We start from the raw sequence: 13,175 nt of genomic DNA, 5'->3' as shown, positions 1-13,175 counted from the left end.
TTTTCGATATTATTCATAGAATATTATTATTATCAAATTCCTCAAGGAATATTGAAGGGTGGCTTCAGAACTTTTGCAAATCTCATGGAAATTAATCAAATAAGATTGTTTCAAAGCGAATTCTTCCTGGTGGACATCCATTCCTTCTATGTCTTCTTTTTATTAGCAAGTTGATTCCGGAATACGTTTCCGGATTTGCCAAAAAAATGTTACTTCTGTCAAATCTAATGCTGGGATATTTCACTGAAAGTTCTACTAGAAATTATTCTGTAAATTTCTTTCAATATTTCACAAACATTTTATTACAAATTCTTTTGCGTCGCTCATCAATGGTCCTTAAGAAAAGTTTCCAAAATACATCACAAGTTGCGTCAAATTCTTCTTTGCTTTTTTTGTAGAAATTTTTCTTCAAATCTCCGGTTGATTCATGAATTGGAAAGAAAATTGTATTTGAAACATCTCTTGCCTTCGAATCTTCAAAAGACATTTGTTGCTTTACCCTTGGAAAACTTTAGCTCCAAAGTTAGCACAGCGGAAAAGGAATTTGTCGAGAAACATGTAGTAAAATAACAGGAAAGGGGGAAAGGATATTTTAAGATACTCATAAAGAAATTTTTATTGATCTTTCCTAAAACATTTCCTTAGAAATAATTTTACCAATTATTGTCTGATTCCAAATTCCTATATTTTTGGCTGGATTTTCTAGAGGCTTTCTGGCAGAATCCTAGAAAACCAGAAGTCAAAGAAGGATAGAATTCAAGGATAATTTCTAAAAATGATTCTGACGGAATCTTGAAAATGGTAAATTGTAGAAGTTTTGAAAAATTTCAGAATTCTGAAAATTCATCAACAAATTTTCAAAGTAATGTACAATACATCTTTGGTATTATTAAAAAAAACCAGCAATATTTCAGCGTTTAACTTCTACTGTACTACAAAATAATCGATAATAGACTTTTCAAGTTAGTTTGTTTGATATTTCTAAAAATGGTTTTACTACATCAATATGTTCACAATATAGTATCATCATCACTTCGGAGTTCATACAAAATATTATCTAAAATTTTGATTTTATTTTACTTTCAGTAAAACTGCGTTTAAACACCTAAAATTTTTTATTATAAAAGACGATTATGAATTTTATGACAGGAATGTAGTAAATTTTTCCGAATTAAATGTCAGCTGCAATTATTAAAAAAATACCTACAAAGTTCTTTCAATCCTTTTTTGTATGTGTTTCTCTAGAAATCTGATATGGAGTGATTCGTAAAGGAATTTGTAAAGCAATTCCTAAAAGAATTGAGATATTCAGGGAGTAGTTTTTGAACCAAAGTATGGAGAGTGGATAAATTTTAGATGTTATTTATGAAAGAATCATGAGATTACCAATAAAAAAAGGAATGATTTCTTGAACCTGAAATAATAGTTGATGGAATTTCTGGAGATTTTTTATATATTTCTTAGTTAAGCAAAGCAAAGAAAATAAAACAAAAAATCCGAGGAAGTTTTGAAGGAATGGGGGATGTTGCTCCTTGATTTTAGCGAAATATAAAAAAATGCAGGTAGATCTGTGTTGATGGCTTTTCAGTCCTGCCAAAATAAAAAAAAACTGTTATTTTATTTTGTCCAACGTTTCAGTCCGTTTGGGACCTTCTTCAGAGACTCAATTTTAACTGTTCTTCCTTCCAGATAGATAAGCGGAGAACTTCTTTGAGAAATCATGAAAATAACAATTTCCCAATTGAATTCTTTCTAATTGATCATAACATTGTTGTGGAATATTACGAGGAACATTTAGAGTAACACCACCAGATTTTTTTGCGGGAAGTCTGGATAATTTTAAGTGTGATTATTTTCAAACAGCACTGTAGGGCTTCAAAAGCAAACTTTTCTGAGGAATTCGTGAAATGAATCCTTGTTTGGTGATTTTGAAGACATGTTTGGTATTTTTTTCTGATTAAAATCCTAAACAAATTATTAATGAGCAACCAGAGGACACTTTAAACTTACAGTTTATGTATAATAAGTACGTAGAGGACCTTCCAAAAGAATTGTTTAAATGAATTTCTAATACATTTTCTGGTCGAATTCTTCAAGAGATTGTTTAAGTAATTCGATACAGATTCTTCGAGAATTTTTCTGGTGAGATCAGAAAGTCTGGGTATGATTTTCTGTGGAAAGCCCACTGAAAATTATGAAAATAATTCATAACGAAATTTCCTTAGGAATTCTAAGAGGAATCTCTTCAAAGCACATGATTGAATCCTTGAAAAAATCGTGGAAGAATCACAAAGGATATTCCTTGTGATCTTTTTGCTAGAATTCTTGAAGGATTACAAAAAGAATGAATTTGGACATTTAAACTACAAATGAAACTGATGTGCCGCGAAATGAGACAAAATCACAAATTATTAAAATCAATACAAATCTGTTAAAAATACGAAATTTGTAAAAATCATGATTATTGCGACCGACATTACATCTGTAAATTGGAGATGAACCAGCCGTGGGCTGAAAATCTCCCTAATGGAGATAATAATAATAATACATCTGTAAAAAACAGGTATATGCTAGGCCCCCCCTAGGCCCCCTCCAGACAAAAATCCTAGCTACGCCAATGTGTACATTGAGCGAAAAAAACAGGAATCCGAAAAATTCAAGTTAGAACAAGTTCTATTGAAGCATTCGGAAGTTTGATGCACCACGGCACATGTCATCCTTCCACGCCAAAAAGCAATTTCTTCTAGCAAAGGCAACATGAATCTTGTTTGTCCAACATCTACATATGTCCGTACGTGCTTGATGAGACGACGTCCTTGTTCGGCATGGCAAATCACATTTATCACCCAACGATGCAGAAGAGAAGAAGCGAATCAAAAATGACAAGAATGACGACATCATAGGCTTCCCCGAGGACCAAATGGCGTCATCATAAAGTCACAAGCTGATGCTGGAGTTTGAGCTTCTTTCGTTTTTTCGTTTCATCATTTTCCAATCAGGCTATCGTGGAGGATATGTTTAGAACGTAGATACTTGTTGTTCCCAACCGTATCCGGGATCGTCAGGAACTTGCCGCATCTCTGGACGATTTGTGTGCGACAATTGATTGTATTTCAGAATCGTCATCGTTGCCTCTGACACGCTTATCGTGAGTGACGGAACAGTAGTCAGCACTTTGAGAATGCGAAACGACTTGAAACATAAGTAAATCTATACGAATTGGCAGAGAGAACAATCAAATTTGTATGAAATGCATAATATTTCCCAGCTAAGAAGGACAGAGGAGGAGCTGTATCTCTTTTTGTAGATTTATAGGACTTCTAGCAAAAGCTAAAAACTAGGAGTAAGGATCTAGTTGTTCTCAACGATCTACTTCGTGTGTAACCCTTAAATGTGGTAACAATGTTGGAATTGTATTTGTGAATTATTTGCACTAATTGTCGGTGTCACTTAATTTCGACCTCGATCAATCAAACTCTTTGCACTTGAGCTGAAATTCCATTCCGTACAGGAGAACTGACCGGTCAAGCTTTGTCGCGCCGTAAATGTGGCCTTGGCAGTGCGATATCGTATAACTCAATCAACCCTAATTACCACTGCCACATCAAACGACCATCTCACCAACCTTGAACTATCCGTAACGCCGGGAACCAAAACCGTGCTGTTCCGTAGGGACATAATCCGGCGGTTGCCAACACGATAATCATCAGTGCACTATTGGTCGTGTCAATGAAGATAATTGAACGATTCACTCGTTTTTGATTTATGTATGAAGCGCCCCTTGTGGTTTGGCTTGTTGCTATTGGTTTAATTGATGGCTATTTATGTTTTTTTTTCTTTCCCAAATAGGTTCATTCAGGACACGGAATGGTCTCCATGCAGCGTCACGTGTGGAGAAGGTATCCGGCGGAAGCCATTTAGGTGCAAGATTTTCCTGGAATTCTCCAAGCGTGTCGCAACGCTCAATGATTCATTGTGCCATTCGTACAAACCACTGGACGAAGTAGAACGGTGCGTGATGGAGCCTTGTTCGTACTCGCACAATTTTGAGGAATCATACTTGAAGTATAATCGATGAAATCTAAAATAGTTTACAATGATTACACTGATATTTTTGGTATTTCAGGGATGGTAATCGCCAAAATTTGGATGGAATCAAAGTGCAAGCAGCTGTACCTGGTAAGACTTATTCGTGGAGAGAAGAAGGCTACACGAGCTGTAGTGCTTCCTGCTTAGGAGGAGTCGAAGAGCTCATCATCAACTGCATAAGAGATGACACGGGAAAAATTGTGTCGCCATTCCTGTGCTCCCCGGAAACAAAGCCGGAAGCTCGGATACGAACGTGTAACGACATTCCATGTCCACCTCGGTGGAATTATTCTGAATTCACCCCCTGTTCAAAATCCTGCGGGTTCGGGATTCAAACGCGCGAGGTCACCTGCATTCATGAAGTGACACGAGGTGGAGAAAACACTATGATCGTACCAAATAGTATGTGCACAACGAAGCCGCAACCGGATCGGCAGTACTGTAACATCATTGATTGTCCTGTTCGATGGGAGGTTTCGGAGTGGAGCAAGTGTTCAAAGTATGAGATAAATTATTAGCTTATTGACTGGGATATTTATGACAAATTCTTCATTTCAGACCATGCGGAGGAGGAATCAAGGAACGCCGGGTCGAGTGTAAGCAGATTATGGCACAAGAACACAAGGTTGAACGTCCTGCTTCTATGTGTCCAAGTAGTAAGCCTCCAGACAAAAAACCTTGCAATACCAAAGCATGTGCTCCAGAAGATCAGCGACCTCCTATTGCTGGTACCAACTCTACGTTCATCCAGCATGACCCGAAGAAGAACAAAATTACTCTGAAGATCGGTGGTGCAGCTACCGTGTTTTTCGGAACCCAAATCAAAATCAAGTGTCCAGTTAAGAGATTCAATCGAACAAAAATAAGGTGGAGCAAGGATCAAACACCATTGATCAAATCGAAAAAGATCAAAATTTCCAAGAAGGGCGCTCTGCGGATCATCGACGTATCGTTCAAAGAGGCCGGTGTCTACACATGTCACGCAGGGCTCAGTCATGCGGATCTTAAACTGTCAGTGAAAGCCAAACCTGGAGGAGTGCAACATCACGATGAAGACAGAGAAAGGCATCGAGAGGGAGTGGGGCTGAATGCTCTGAGAGATCATACATACGTGGCGTCACAGAACCGGAGTGATGAGAAAGGGTAAAACAGTTTTTTTTTATATTATTATTAAGTGTCCAATAATGCATAACTTGAAATCAACAGAGGCAGACGGAATCGTGATCGGAATCGAGGGAAAAATAGACAACGACAACCACCTGACATAGTCCAGAACGCTGAGAGTAGCGTGATGGAAGACGAGGTAAGCTAAGCAGAAATGTAGCACATTCCAGCTAAAACGTAGCAAGTAGCTTGCGCAACTAACAACTACGCTAATTGTAACTAATCGTTTCCTTTCTTTACATATTGCAAACTAAAATGGTCTTTCTCTCTACTGCTACCCTGTAATACGAAACAAAACCAACCCAACCAAATTGGCAAACCCCCATACCGTAACACTCGAAAAACTCGTCCCATTAGGAGATATTGAGGTCCCATTCCCAAATGACCGCCTCGGATAGCACGGTCGCTTCCGATGCGGCAGTAGCGGCTAGCTCCGGCACTCGGACGATGCCGATGCCACACTTTCAGCACTTGTTGGCCAGCTTGCAGGTGAGATAGGCAGTTGCACCAGACTGTCAACCGTTATATCCGCTCGTTACGCCCCGTGCCTTGTCCTTCATAAATTTCTGAATGTTTCGTTCGCTACACCGGTTGAAACTCTACTTCTATTACGTAGCGTTTGACTTACTTTAGTACGGTTGAGTTGTTGCATGACTCGTAATCTGAAACTGCATGACTCATATTTGCTTCAAATTATTGTTTTTTTTTATTATTCGAATAGTACACGCATCTCTCTTGAGAAATAAATAAGGCATAACACAAAAATCTAAATTATTCTTGTATATTTTTAAGAGATTGATATAGCACGATCTGTCGCAACAGTAGAATATTCTATTAAAATTATTAATAAGTTATGCGAGATTTCTTAGCATCCTATCAAAAGATTCGAGATTTACCCAGCAGGGGACACTATTGAACATACAATTTTTGTTTGCAGATATCTCAGAATCCTGACTCTGTGCCTATGCTAAATCTTGAAACTTATGGATCAAACATGGATCTTTGAGCCACCGAACGACTTTTCCAAGGAAACTACACGCAAACAAATTTTGTTGTACAATCTACCGAATCCATAGTAGAATTAAGAACTGCACCAATGATTTTCATCCGACTACAAAAATCTGTTAACTTTACTATAATCTGGTAAAAATCACTGAGAAGTGTAGTAAAAATGACTATGTCCATAGTAGCATCCCACCGTACAACACAGTGTGGTCTAAAGTATAATACCAAGCTTGTTAAATCTAGAATGTTTCTAGTCATAAATACTACAACTCTGGTTAAATAAACAGAATATATTTTCTTGTGTAGTAATGTTGACTATGTTTTAGTAGAGTTAACAGATTAATGTAGTCGGTTGAAAATCGTTGGTGCAGTTCTTAATTTTACCATGGATTCAATAGTTTCTACAATAAAATTCATTTCAGTGTATCTTTCTAATTGCTCAGACTCCTGAAATATCGGCAAACAAAATATTAAGGATCACTTAGCCACCTGGTGGTAAAATTTTGAATCAATAAGCTCGAAAAATTATAACCTCAGACTAACTGATTAAATTTGCCGATGATGCCATTTTTAGAAGTTGTCAAGATCTTGAGATACTGGCAGCACTAAAATTTTATGCTTACTAGCCTTGCCTACCAAGTGTCGACTCTTTTGGTAAAGATAACAATAATCCTTGAGCTACTGGACAAATTTGCCGAAGACTCCGTCTTTCTAAGTCGTAAGGATCCTGAGATATCCGCAAAACAAAAGATTCATGCACACTAGCACTGCCTGGTGGCAGAATTCCGTATCTAAGTGACCTCCGCATTTCAGCCCTTAAGCTATTGAACAACTCTTTCCAAAACACCAAACTTCCAAATCATCGGGGTCTAGAGATATCATATACTCCAAAGGTTACATTCTTATCCCTCAAGGATCATACAGTGTAAGTTCAAAAAAACGCTCCTAATGTCTCCAAGATTAAAAAGATGATCCTAAACTCCTAAATGTAGATCGTATTGAGAACTGAAACTTCGCCGAAGACAGTTCTGTGCTATCTCTCAAAACACCCCACTCCATAACCTTGTGTCTCCTATAACGCCCTCTAACCATGTATCTTATAGGAGACAAATAGGTTGTCCTAATAGTCTTATTGAAACAAAATGCCAAGCCGCTCATGCCGAAGAATTTCTCAAGTAACCACTAGCCTGCTAATTTGGTCTTATTGAGCTATCATACTACTAATATGGGGTGTTGGATGCACAGTGGACTGTATGGAAGGAGGTTGGAATGTTGGATATTCTCAGATCCCCGCAGTGACCTAGCCAGATGCGAGCAGGAACCATAGGGAACTCCTTCCCTGGAAGCTCACAGGCTGGGAGTCACGACGACTTCGTCTCACTGGCAATGCACACTGGTCCAGGAAGCTAATATAGACGGACATGAGGTTTTCGTCAAGATTTGTTAATTTTAGAGCCATAGTTTCTTCTGAGAATATGTTCAGAATTTTCAGTACTACAAAATGTACAGATCAGATTTTTTTACGGTGATCGCAAGAGTGACGTATACGCCAACTTTTTAAATTTCAACTAATCGTAAGTTGGTATGTTCAGCAATGTTGTAGCAAATGATCATAGAAACAACTTTGCCGAATAAACTTTTTCTTGGTTTTGCTTAAAAGCCAAGATTATTAAGTATTTTAAAAAAATCGTTTTTTTGCTCTTAAGTGTTTTATATTCAGGTTTTATTGGTCTATGTTCTACAAAGTTTTTATACTTATCATTTGCAACAACTTTGCTGAACCTACCAAAGATGTATTTCTTATGGTTTTCATGTTATTTGAGTTTTTCATCTTAAAATTAGCTATTTTGTATGCCTTGTATCTTAACTATGAGCACCTAAAAAAATATATCTTTCCACCAAATGATTATGCAGTCTTTCAAGTGCCTGTGAGCAAAATTTGGAGAAGATGATATTTTTCTATCTCGATTTTACAAATAGACGATGTGTGATAAATTCATATTTATTGAATATTCATACATGTTCACATCACTAAAGTCATGGCTACCTAAGCACATCGAACCAAATGTAACACGTGTATTTATATAGAAATATGAAGTAGGGAAAGTGTACCAGTTATGGCCATAGTGGTTCCCTATTTGGCCATATGCAAAATTTTGACAACTTTCACATTTTAAATCTTTTTGAATGTTTCAACATCAAGATATATCTTAAATCTAACTTCTACAACACACAAAAACAGAGTTGCTTAATATTAATTATATTAGCTGATGGCTGATGATCTAAAACTATCAATATCACTTGCGAGCTATCAATATCACTTTGATTTGACAACCAACATCAGAGATGCGACATCGCACTCTAGATCATAATCACTGCGGAATGAGTGATCACGTGGTAATTATCCATGCTATTAATGTTTTTCAGTGACCAACAAATAGTTTCAATCTATCTGCAACACTGTCAAATAAATCGTACTGATAAATTGCCATTTAATCTGCTTAATTTAAGGCTAAAATTAACCCATCAGTGATATCCATAGGGGCCCAGATAGCCGTAACGGTAAACGCGCAGCTATTCAGCATGACCAAGCTGAGGGTCGTGGGTTCGAATCCCACCGGTCGAGGATCTTTTCGGGTTGGAAATTTTCTCGACTTCCCAGGGCATAGAGTATCTTCGTACCTGCCACACGATATACACATGCAAAAATGGTCATTGGCATAGTAAGCTCTCAGTTAATAACTGTGGAAGTGCTTATATGAACACTAAGCTGAGAAGCAGGCTCTGTCCCAGTGGGGACGTAACGCCAGAAAGAAGATGATATCCATAGTGTATCGCTATCAATGCACTAGTGATGGAGTAGATTGCATAATGTTGATGTAATATAGATTGATCCAAATTGTATCGCAGTCAGCCTGTACAAATCAGCAAATTTTAAGCGTTGATAGTGACAGCGAACGACTCTGCACACAAATTTTCAAAATTTGAGGACATTAAAGTAATCACGTATGGCGAAATAGGGAACCACTATGTCCATAACTCGTACACCTACCCTTTATCGTTTTTCAGTTGTTTTCGACAAACTTAGAATTTCTTGCAGAAGTCATCGTATTTTCCTCTACCAGTATTTAATCTATTCCTAAGCGAGATCATCGGGTTGGAAGTCAACATAAGCCGTACAAAATACATATACAAAATTTACAGTCCAATTGAATTCTGTGGCATGATTTTCCCAGAATCTTCTGATGTAATTATTCCGCATTTCTTGTGCTTCTTCGGAGACATGCCGGACAACATCACTCCACGCGAAAGTAGTTTTTGCACCGTTGGAGAGAGTACGTACCAATCGTAGAACTGGTGATACTAACAGTACGTTTCTGAATAAAACTGTTCAAATGCCTCCTCGTTAATCTCCCGATTAAAGTTGATTACTTTTGAAATGATTGAGATCCGAAAAAGGAGGTGATATGTTCATTAAGTTTCAATTTCTTTCTTCTGAAAGCTTCCTTTCAATACAAACTGAATTTACTTCCACGGTGCTCCCCTGACAGTTATTATCAGAAAAAAATCTCCATCAAATCTGTGCTCACCAGTCGTTTTCTATCAGGGGGGTGGCATGAGCCAATATTTACCAACCCAACATCAATTCAACATGGCGTCCAGTGTTCTTGTTTTGATTATTTTGGGAGGGACAAAACATATGTTTTTATGGGTAGGAGACATCAATTATACCTTGCTGATGCGTAAAACATTAAACAAAATGATGAACTAATGAAAAGCGTCATCAAATACGACGATTCAAAGCAATATGTTTAATTGCCAGAATCTAGCACTAGCAGCGTATGAGCCGTATACTCTAAAATCAGGAGCAAGATTAGGGCAAACCGATCAAAAAGTGGGTACCAAAACGATGTGAGGAAGAGCCAAAATGTATGCAGGATGACAGCCGTGTCAGTCCCCTGTTTTCTATAGCTAAAATGCATGTCTGGGCAGAATTTAAAAAAAAATGGCTGGGCCCATTTTGAAGTTACGCCCTTTTGATAGTATAAATTCACAAATTCATAGGAAATTTGAGATATTTGAACGGATTTCTATTGGCCTTGAATATCAGAAGAAATATACCATCATAATTTGATTCAAAATTTGTGTTCTTAGTTATTTGTAACTTCTAGGTGGAGTTTTTATTGAGAAGATCAACAAAATATGGAGTTACGTCGTTTGAGAAGTGTAACTATTTAAGACACAATTTTTCAAATATTAATTAGGAATTATAATACCGTTAAGTATGTTCAAATGTATTCAATCAAACATTGCTCTTACATGCCGCAAAAGTCTTTCACAATTTTCATAGATTCAAGTGGTATGAGGCATTACGGAGCCAATTTCATCATGTATCCAAAAAAGTTTTTAACAAAAATATTCTGAATAGTTTGGTGAAGCAATTAACTGATGAAAAAAATATATGCGAAGTATAGAACATCCGTTATTATTTTGTTCATTCATTCATTCATATTAATGAAATTTAGAATCGTAACACTTACAGAGCTTAATTTTAAATATTTGTCTTTGTCTCCTACGAAAATTTTGTTTAGCAAGGTACGATTTATTTTCGTTTGTCTTCACTGATAAGAGCAGCGGGTGAGTCTCAACATCTCAGGCTCAGTTTGCGATCGAAAAAAATAAATGAAAATTTACAGATATTTGTCTAGTATTCAAACCTATTATGGTAGATATAAGCAGGCAATCAACATGGCCACAGAACAATGTAAGATTTTCCGGTAACAAAACTGGGGGTGAAGTCTTTTTAATGTCCCTAACTCTGAATTCCATTACCTCGAATGCTGAAATGAATGAATCTGGAGACCATAAACTCGATTTCCAGTTCCTAGAATGGAATTACTTCGAATTCCATTATCACGGACAATGTCATTCAATGTATTATGTCTGTATTATGAAATTCAGGACACTAGCATTCAGCATAATGATGCGTTAGGATGATGACTCTCGGGTTATTGCAGGCAATGGACATGCCCTGTATCAACTGCAGCGATTTGCAGTAGACAGGATGTCCCGGGCCCGATCTATCTGACAAGCCAATCGAGCCCTCTGTCACCATAGTAGATGGTGTCTCCATCATGTCGATAGCCTGGGTTATTGACATTCGGGGAAATTAAAATCGGAATTCTAAGGTAAAATTTTTTCAAGAGAGGTCTTTTTTTATTTTAAATGACACCGATACGTTAATGCTTCAACTGGACGATTGCCCTTTGAAGGAAGCACCGCACTAGACAACGGACTAGCATGCAACCCAGTAAACACAAACTCGTATACGATGGCGCATAAGAGTACAAATGTGGAGGCGATATACGTACATGCGCCATAAGGCTGCGTACAAGATGTGCGTATATCGCCTCCACATTTGTACTCTTATATCCCATCATATATGATGGCGTGTTTACTGGGAACGCTCAGGGGCACAGTCGAAATAAATTCCTGACGAAAATTTTTCCGAACTGAAGTGGGAATCGAACCCACACTTTAAGACTCGATGCGGTTAGATGCTTGGTAACACTAACCGCGCGGCCACGAAGCCCACAGATTTGATTTGAATATTGATTTTTTAGGAAGAGATGTAAAATTAAGCTCTGCAAGTGTTATGATTTTAAAATCAGTGAATCCAAACAATACCGAATATTTTTTACTTTTCTTAAATGTATTTCAAGTATTGAGGCTTACTCTTCACGAGTTGCTTGAGTATAAATTGATTGATTTATAAAATTCTTTCTCTATTGTATTCATCTAGGACCCTTACGTGTTTGTGAGGTCAAGAAGACCGGGAAAGCCACAGGTAAAACTATAGACTTGTGAAAAATTTAAATGTTGTAATGTATACAACAAATAATCACAAAAGTATTGATAGTGGTCTAGAGTACAAGAGTTTGACCAATAGTGCAACTCAGCAATTGAGGTTTAAGTTCTGGTGCAGTACAGCCAGGGGCAGTCATGACAGCCAGGGGTAGCTAGTTGTGTTACAACAATATTTTATGACTAATAATAACAATACTAAATTGGCTCCGTAATGCCTTATACCACTTGAGCCTATGAAAAAGCAGTCAATTGTGAAATAATGTTAGTGCAATGTGTCATTGAAAACATTTGAACATGATTATCGGTATTAGAATGCCTAATTAATCTATTGTAAATTTGTGGTTTTAATAGTTATACTTCAAAAAGAACGTAACTTAAAATATCGACGATCTTCTCATTCAAAACTCCACTAAGAAGCTACAAAAAACTGAAAACACGTATTGTGAACTTAACTTTGTTGGTTAATTTCTTCTGATAATCACGGCCAATGAAAATCCGTTTAAATATCACAGATTTCCTATGAGTTTGTGGATTTATACAATGAAAAGGGCGTAACTTCAAAACGATTTTTTTTAATTTTGCCCAGACATGCAGCTTAGCTATAGAAATATATGTTGCATGAATGTACACTGTTTCTAATAAAGAATTTATAAAAATTGCGATCCCTCCATCTACTTGTTGTAAATGTACTGCGCTATTGGAAATCCGTGGCATATTTTGATTCCATTCAATGGAGAATAGTTTGATATCCAACAGATTACTTTCATGTTTAAGCTAACATTCATTTTTCCGCTAAGTGGGATGTAAAAAGAAATCTTTCATGAAGACGGCTTTCAATTTTTGTTTTTACAGAATTTTTACATGATGCAAATCGTATGAGAAGCAACAGAGAACAATCTTATACGAATTATGATACTTTTCTCGTTGGATGAAAAGAACCCCTAACAAAAATTTCCCACCATGCAAATCGTTTTCGACCTTTTGTCCTTTCGACCTTTTGTCTTTCGCCCTTTTGTCCTTTCGACCTTTTGTCTTTCGACCTTTTGTCC

At 37.0% G+C, this 13,175-nt stretch overlaps 1 protein-coding gene across 1 annotated transcript in view; it reads left to right on the top strand.

The window, feature by feature from the left end:
- LOC110681356 (ADAMTS-like protein 1) overlaps positions 1–13,175 on the top strand; it is a 35,539-nt gene that overhangs the window by 13,484 nt on the left and 8,880 nt on the right. The window contains exons 2-5 of the mRNA XM_021857105.1: positions 3,850–4,065; positions 4,127–4,588; positions 4,648–5,232; positions 5,296–5,392. Coding sequence (XP_021712797.1) covers positions 3,850–4,065; positions 4,127–4,588; positions 4,648–5,232; positions 5,296–5,392 — 1,360 coding nt within the window. The remainder of the gene's footprint in view (positions 1–3,849; positions 4,066–4,126; positions 4,589–4,647; positions 5,233–5,295; positions 5,393–13,175) is intronic.

Source organism: Aedes aegypti, unplaced genomic scaffold (genome assembly GCF_002204515.2).
Source record: "Aedes aegypti strain LVP_AGWG unplaced genomic scaffold, AaegL5.0 Primary Assembly AGWG_AaegL5_hic_scaff_750_PBJ_arrow, whole genome shotgun sequence".
NCBI lineage: Eukaryota > Metazoa > Arthropoda > Insecta > Diptera > Culicidae > Aedes > Aedes aegypti.
The sequence above is the reverse complement of the archived record's forward strand: the minus strand, read 5'-3'. Positions and strand labels throughout refer to the sequence as shown.